Source organism: Meleagris gallopavo, chromosome 13 (genome assembly GCF_905368555.1).
Source record: "Meleagris gallopavo chromosome 13, MGAL_WU_HG_1.1, whole genome shotgun sequence".
NCBI classification, from domain to species: domain Eukaryota; kingdom Metazoa; phylum Chordata; class Aves; order Galliformes; family Phasianidae; genus Meleagris; species Meleagris gallopavo.
Genome location: NC_139416.1, coordinates 19,137,301 through 19,145,223, shown reverse-complemented (window position 1 = coordinate 19,145,223; position 7,923 = coordinate 19,137,301). Strand labels below are relative to the sequence as shown.

Here is a 7,923-nt window from a genome sequence, read left to right as displayed (position 1 = left end):
CTCTCTTGCAGCCGCCGCCACGTCGCTTTTCCCGGACGCTGCCGCGTCGGTGCGTCGTTCGGCTCCGTTCGGTCTCAGTGGCAGCTGCCGCAGCCCGGCCGTGCCCCCAGCAGGCAGCGGGGAGCCGTCGGCCCGGCGGATCCCTCCGCGCGCAGTAGGCGGTACTGCGCGCGCCGCCATTTTAGGTGTCTGCAGCCGGCGGGGCAGCGGTGAGTGGGGTTGGGGGTGGTGGAGGGGATTGTTGGTGAGCCGAGCCGAGCCTAGCCTAGCCGAGCATAGCCTGTTCCCACCGCTTCACAGCCGCGGGGAGCCGAGCAGGGCCTCCTGCGCTGTTCGCTGTTCCCTCGGGCGGAGCACCTCTCACGGGGCCGCCCCGGCGGTGCTCAGCCCTGCCCGGGGAAGGCTCATGTCGGTGGGGCGAGGTGTTTGCTTAGACGGGGCAGGCGGTGGTGGGAATGGCGTTCTCGGGAGCGAGGACTGGTAGGGCAGCGTGCGGCTCGTGCCGAGGCTTTCTTGCAGCTCTGTGAAATTATTTACGCGTTGTGGGAGTATATTCGGGTTATGGAAGGGCAGAACTTTTCATGATGTCAGGTGAATATGTTGCAAATTTTTTTGTTTATTTGACTTTAGTTAGCACTGTGCGTTGTTGATAATTGTGCTGATGTTCGGACAGATCGGCTCAATGATCTGCACGTACTCTAAATAGCAGTAAATTTATGCAAACTACTGTCTGTGTGCTTAGTATTACCATGATCCAAAAGTCTGTTCCTGCTCCATTGGTGCAAGCCAGATCTTTTAGTGTTAGCGCTGGGGAAGACTTTTTTTTTCTTACAAATGTTTCTTGTCATAGTGAAGTACTGTAATTCAACTTTTTTTTTCTGAGTAAAACAGGGACCAGTGTCTTACTGGTTACTGGTGCCAATGCTGTTCCCCTCTCTTCCCACAGGAACTTCATCATGTTGGGCTCTGGATTCAAGGCTGAGCGCCTGCGTGTCAACCTACGCCTTGTCATCAATCGCCTCAAACTGCTGGAAAAAAAAAAGAGTGAGTATTTGAGGGGTTAGGTGTGGCCCTGAATATTTTTGGGGCCCAGGAAACTTTAGGAGAATATTTTCTTTTTTTTTTTTTTTTTTTTTTTCCCTTCTGGAGTCAGGGAAGTTTTTTTTGCTGGCCTAGTATGAAATAGCCTTTGCTTTTTGTTGCTGGATCCAAGCCTTGCACTACACCTGGGTGTGTCGACCCCAGAGGAGTAGGCTGGCCCTAGTGTGGTCTCCATATAGCTTTCTGGCAGGTGTCAGAGTATGATTGACAAGTTGAGTGGTGTCACAGCTGTGTGCCATATGTGAAGGACATCCAAGTTTGCCCAGAAGGTTGTTTCCTGGGCCTTCTGTGCCTACGTAGTGAGGAAATTCCTGTTTGCTGTGGGTGACTCACCTCACTTGGCTGTTCTGCCCTGATCAGACATGGTTAAGATTTACCCCGTGGTTCTGGTTACTCTACAAGGAAATTGAAGGTGTGGGAGAGTTTCTAGCAGCTAAAAACCCGCTCTCCTTTCTCCTATGAATTTCCATGATAGGACCAAGACACAAGGGCTCCACTAAGCTGTGGCTGAGCTTGATGGGGAGAGAGAAGTTGGTGATGGGCATATGTGTGGTAGGGGCAGTAGCTCTTGCCAGCACAGTGACTGGCCTTGGGGATATGTGCTGCAGCTGAATTGGCCCAGAAGGCAAGGAAGGAGATTGCAGATTATCTGGCAGCTGGAAAAGATGAGCGTGCTAGGATTCGTGTGGAGCACATCATCCGTGAAGATTACCTTGTGGAGGCCATGGAGATCTTGGAGCTGTACTGCGATCTACTGCTAGCCCGCTTTGGCTTGATTCAGTCCATGAAGTAAGCGCTGCCCTTAGGGGTGTTGTGTGGGAGAGGGACCAGGCCCCCTGGGTTGAGGGGGGGGTACTGCTGAGATCAGGCTGGGAATACAAGCCAGAAGGACACCTGTTTTTATTTTGGTGTCCTAGGACCTCCAGAGACCTCTTCTTCCCTGGCAGGGAAGAATCAGAAGCCCAACATGAAGGACTGGGGACATTTGGGCACTAAGCAGGTGGAGGGCTGCAAAAATGAAGTACGTGGTGTGGAGATAGGATTTCCTTCTATTATCCTTAGGGAGCTGGACTCTGGCCTGGCAGAAGCAGTGTCTACACTGATTTGGGCTGCACCACGGCTCCAGTCAGAAGTGGCTGAGTTGAAGATTGTGAGTAGGGTTGTTTGAGGGGTGTTATGCATGGAGGATGGGGCTGGCACTGCCAGGAACCATTGGGAGATTTAGCATTGGACTCTGTCATTGAGACAAGGGATATTTTTAGGGGCTCTGCAGATGGAGACCTCATACCAGGCTTCACTTCTACAAGGAATCCTGAAGCCTCGGAGTGGTTAAGGCTGCTCAGCTGGGTGCACTTGGTAGCAGAAATTAGGGGCAAACAGAGGTGGAGAGGGCTGTGGGGACAGCAGATGATGCGGGATGTGTGGTGGGGGGGGGAAGCAAGGATGTATATGATCCCAGAGTTTCTCTCCTGCTGCAGGTTGCTGACCAGCTGTGCGCCAAATACAGCAAGGAGTATGGGAAGCTGTGCCGCACAAACCAGATTGGAACAGTTAATGACAGGGTAATAAATTGGTAGAATGGCTGAAGCTGGAAGAACAGATAATCTGCTGTGGATTTTTGCCCCTTGTTCATGTGGCTGGTGGCTGATGTCTGTGGCTGACTGTGGAGTTGAGTGGGACAGTTCTGGGGGGACTGGCTTGCCTTTAAGCACAGAAGTATGGTGTTGATGTCCCTGTCAGGTGGGGCCAGGCTGTCTTGCCTGTGGATGTAGAGGAGCAGAGCGCTTAGAGCCCTGCCTTGTTGCTGCCAAAAGCCTCTACTGTTGCAGTGCTGTGCTGGGTGGAAAAGGCTCCTGAAGGCTGTGCTGTGCTCCCCATAGCAGGTGACCCTGGCTGTGACTGAGCCTTGCAATTCTGCACTATTCCTGATGAGCGTCTCTGCACCCTTGTGTTTCAGCTGATGCACAAGCTGAGTGTGGAGGCACCTCCCAAGATTCTGGTAGAGAGATATCTCATTGAAATTGCCAAGAACTACAATGTTCCCTATGAACCTGACTCAGTGGTGATGGTGAGTGAGATACATGCAAGTCTATGGTCCCCTTCTGTGTTACAGTGACTAAAATTTTCTGTTAGTGCTGTGGAGCACAAGATCATGGTGTAGCACCAGAGTTTATGGTAGTTTCACTTGGATGTCTTCTAGACAGCCTTAGCATAGCAGGATCCCTTCTACTTCCCAAAGTCCTACAGCTATTATTGTCTGGTCTCCTTTCTGACTCTCATTATAATAAGGTTATCTGTTCTGTCCTTCTGTTCCTGTCCCATCTTTTTCAGTGACAAATGTTGCAGCTAATGCTGTTCAGAAGGTTGTGATCTGAAAAGTTTCTTCTTTCCTTCCCAGGCTGAAGCTCCTGCAGGTGTTGAGGCAGATCTGATTGATGTGGGATTCACAGATGATGTGAAGAAAGGTGGCCATGGAGGGGGAGGAGGTGGTGGATTTACAGCACCACTGGTTGGTCTTGATGGTTTAGTGCCTATGCCAATGCCTATGCCCATGCCAACAAATCCTCCTTTCTCCTATCCACCTCCAAAGGGACTGGTAAGCGCCTATGTTTTGAGCAGGCCCTTTTTCTTTGGAGAGCTTTGACTGCGATGCCCCACGCCTGCTGATTGGAAAGTGTCTGTGCCTGGTAGCTTCACATGACAGAAGGGCATCTTGTTATTGTGAGACTAAATGGGATAGAAGTTCTTGGCAGCCGAATGTTAAGCTTTTGGCCTGTCACTTATAATGCTGTGAGACATGAGGTGTTAGTTTTGCTGGTTCTTTAGAATAATTAATAGTCCTGTTAGCTGGTTGCAAGTGACTGTCTGACTAATACCTGAGAATCTTCTCCTAGCGAGCATAAACCATACCAAGTTGGATACTTGTCTGCATGTATATTAGACTTCTACTGTCTCTGACTCCTAGCAGCTGTAGATGTATTGTGTCCTGTGGAACCTCTCCCAGATGAATTGGCTGGTATTTGACTACTTAATTTCTCTGTGTACAGGAGAACTTCAACGGCTTGCCAGTGGGAACCTACCAGCCTTTTACTAACATTCATCCACCACCAATTCCAGCAAACCCACCAACATATGAATCTGTAAGTGCCTGAGATGAATCACCGCCGTAGGCAGCAGAGGGAAACTCGAGAAGAGGACAGTGGTAGCTACAGAAAATACAAGTGTTCATTAAGCATACTGTTTGGCCTTTTTGGAGCTTTTTGGAGTGGTGCTTGGTATTGATTTTGGCTAAATAGCTGAGTACATGCGATGAGAGAAACTTGTGAGAAGTTTTTTCCTCTGCAACCAAAACTTGTGAAAGCCAAGATTTTTTTTTTTTAATCCGCATTATTGAAATGATAAGCCTTTGACAAGCAAAGTCCACAAATCCCATTTTTTTGTAACATGATGGGATTACCACCTTCAACCTTTTTAGGTAGGGCTGCAGACTTTTCTCAGTCCTTGGGGATAAGAATGGAGATTCTGGAGTGTTGTTTATTTTCTGTGTTTTTGTTTCCTGCAGTTTGTGGTTGTGCCTCTCATTTTGCTGTTGGTGATGCGCTTGTTTCTGCAAACCTTGAATAGTAACGAGCATAGCTCAGTATCTGTGTGCACTAGCTGTACAGAAGCCTTTGAGTCCAGGAGGTGCAGGCACAGCAGCTGTTAGCTAGGTAGAGATAGGTGGCACTGACTGCAGCCCACTAGGGAGGGAGAGTTCTCCCAGCAAAACTGACCGTGCTTTGGGCCTTTGTCCCCACTAATCCAAGACTCAAGATGCCTTTATTTCTTCACTGCTGGTCACAAGGGCTTATCTATTGCTTGTGAAGGTAAGCAGTAGCTGTATTTTTGTGGAGGAAGAGAGCAGTCTTTTCTCGCTTTTGTCCTTGAGAAATATTTTTAAATCTGTGAGTGGATGTACTCTATTCATCTGGATCCAAAATATTGCCAGTGAAGCTGCTTTGATTGACAAGGAGGGAGGGAAATGAAAGCACTGCCTCCTTGGAAGGAGAGTCAGATTCTCCTGAGTGTACTGGAAATTAGGGTTTGTTTGTGGGTTTTTCTTGGTTTTTTTTTTTTTTTTTTGTGGTGGTGGGTTTTTTTTTTTCCTTGGGGGGGATATCGTATGCATCGTTGTGCATGACTGTGGCTGCTGTTGCCTATGAACTTTGCCTGCATGGCTCTGGGATTCTGTGCCTGCTGGATGGGAGAGCTATAGTAACAGAGAGCCTTTTTCAGATTGATGAACCTAATGCTGACAAGGATGCTGTTTCTGCATCAGTGGCAGGTGAGTATGTCAAGGTGTGGGAAACTGGACATGGTTTGGAGCTGTGGTTAGCTTGGGATCTTAGTGTCCTTGTGAGTAGGCTTTCCCTACCCGGAACAATGTGTACAACTTGACGTATCTTGAGAGCAGGATTTGAGTTTGTAGAGGGTGCTGATAGAAATGAAAAGTATTTTCTCACACAGGGAGGATCTGAGAAACTTGAGAATTAGAGTTTGACTTTGAAGTTAAACTAGATTGCTAGCTTAAGCTAGCTTGTCAGACCAAATCCAGAAGTTTGCAGAAGAAAATGGGAAAGCAACGGATTTAAATAATTCATTTTTATACAACATAAGCAATATATTCTTCAGGAGCAGAAAGAAGAAAGCAGGCACTGAGAGGTAGATAAGTTCATATTAATGCAGCTGAGCATAGCTAGTGAGAGAGTTGTTCTCTCTCTGTCCATCTACCTGAACGTTTGTGATGTGCTTCAGGCACTGTGATTGGATCACAGTTAATCTCTCCAGTCTTGCAGAGTGCACTTCTCTGTAAGTTTTGAAAGCATCTGTTATCTCTAGCATTTGATCAGGTCAGAGCGGGTTTTGAAGTAAGTTGCCACTTGCATCTCCAGCAAGGATTCTTGACAGTCCTTTGGGAAGTGGTGATGGTGTGTGATGGAGATATGCTTATGGTTGCACTGGAATTGCTACACCTCTGTTTAACATCTGGGTGATGGGAGCATAAGATATCTTGGTACCTATGTGTCTCTTTAGGAGGTGCTGGAAAGGAGAAAATTGGGATGTGCAGTCCAGCTGATACAGGTGTGCAGGAGCTGCAGCTGCACTGCCCCACAGCTCACTTGGGGCAGCAAAGGGGAAGTCTGTAGTATGTTGTACAATGGGGTGACCGGCCCATGGCTGCAGCTCCTTGCAGCCATGTAAACCTTTTACCCTCTGAGTCTTAAACAGAGATGGAGCTGTGTTAATGCTGGTCGTTGGTACTGCCTTTTTGGTAGAGCAATGTTCTGTGTGCCTCTATCTTTTGGCCTGATTAATGTGGTGGTGAGTGGGGTGAAATTGTTTTTTTTGTTATTCTAAATAGGGCCTGGACCCAAGCCTGAAGCTTCTCCAAAACCAAGAGTTGGACCTCCTAATACCATTGATAATTTTGTGTTGCCTGAATTACCTTCTGTGCCGGATACACTGCCAACAGCATCTGCTGGTGCCAATTCTTCTGCGTCTGAAGACATTGACTTTGATGATCTTTCTCGCAGATTTGAGGAGCTAAAGAAGAAAACATAAGACTCATTGGGCTATAACTCCAATGAAAAGGGCGGGAGCTGTGACTGCCGCTTCTCTCTGAAACACTCTCCCTTCAATTGGTTTCCTATATTAACCTCAAATGAACACTTCTTTTTGAGCTCTCTTCCTGCTGTACTTAAACCAAATGCTGACGCTTTCCCAGTCCTTGTTGCTCCAGGAGTTGAACTGTGGAGACTCTTAAGAGATGAAAGCAGGGAACAGCTCAACCAATCTAGGTAGCTATAGAGAAAGGCCTTGCTTGATTGACATTTCTGGCTGTTTCTGTGGCAGCTCTGTGCTCTCTTTCACAGAGAAGGGTGATGAAGGTTGAAAGGGCTTTCTCCTCATATTTCTGGTTTTAAAGGGAGTGTTATCTACCAGCTGCCCTGCTCTGCTTTATGGTATGTATGGTCAGGGTGATATATATTTATTTCTCTCCATGGTAAGATTTTTAGCTAGTTGGGGCAGAGGCAGGAATTACTGTTGTGAGTGGACACGGTATTGCCCTTTAGGTTTTGTGGTACCCTAGTGCCATCCATCTGGCTCCAGCTGGACCTGGTTGCAGTTTGCGTTGGAAACCCCTCCTTCAGACTGGGTGAATGCTCAGGGAACCCCTGCAGCTGTTGCTGTGTTATCTGCGGGGGGGCTGCTCCCCTTTCACACAGGAGCAGCGCTGTACGGTTTGCCGCTCCAGCAGTGCGTTCACACAACCTGCTGGAAGCGCGCGTGGAGAGAATGGAGGATGAGCCTGCGGGGGGCACTGCAGTGTGGGCTGCGTCTGCTCCATTGTTCCAGGGTCTCCTAGAGCTGTGGAGAGCTGGTCTTTGGGAATCTGGATGGGCAGAGCAGGGTGATAGGAAACCTCTGGCGGGATGCTGGCAGAGCTGTTGGTGCAGTGGTGGTTGGTTTCTGTCAGGCAGTGCCTTCAGGGGTGGGTGCTGCCGAACATGGTGTGCTCTCTTCTGCACAACGTATCTGTACATAACACACTACTTTTCTTTGAAGTTTTTTTGGTTGATTTGTATCTTAAGATTAGTTCCTAATAAAGATGGGCTGTGCGCAGCTGTAGCTGCGGGCTCCGGGCTGCCTTTGGTTGTTGCGGTGCGGCTCTTCTGGGCGTGTGCGGGGGGGAGGCGGCGGAGGTGATGCGTGCGTGAGAGAGAAGGGCTGGTACCGGCGCGTTACGTCCCGCGGACGAAGATCCGCCGTCGGGTTTGTGCC

General features: G+C 48.7%; 1 protein-coding gene across 2 annotated transcripts; it reads left to right on the top strand.

The window, feature by feature from the left end:
* The first annotated feature begins 72 nt into the window (after positions 1-72).
* Positions 73-7,770, top strand: IST1 (IST1 factor associated with ESCRT-III). Of its 2 annotated transcripts, none has more exons than XM_085235255.1 (10): positions 73-209; positions 947-1,044; positions 1,710-1,890; positions 2,164-2,251; positions 2,580-2,663; positions 3,059-3,169; positions 3,500-3,697; positions 4,149-4,241; positions 5,377-5,425; positions 6,503-7,770. In XM_085235255.1, exons 2-10 carry the CDS (start codon positions 957-959, stop codon positions 6,700-6,702), a joined length of 1,092 nt encoding a protein of 363 aa, XP_085091381.1. In that variant the 5' UTR covers positions 73-209; positions 947-956; the 3' UTR covers positions 6,703-7,770. The 2 variants fall into 2 exon arrangements, with proteins under 2 accessions (XP_085091381.1, XP_010716435.1); XM_010718133.4 differs by lacking the exon at positions 73-209 and adding an exon at positions 256-591.
* Positions 7,771-7,923: the final 153 nt, after the last annotated feature.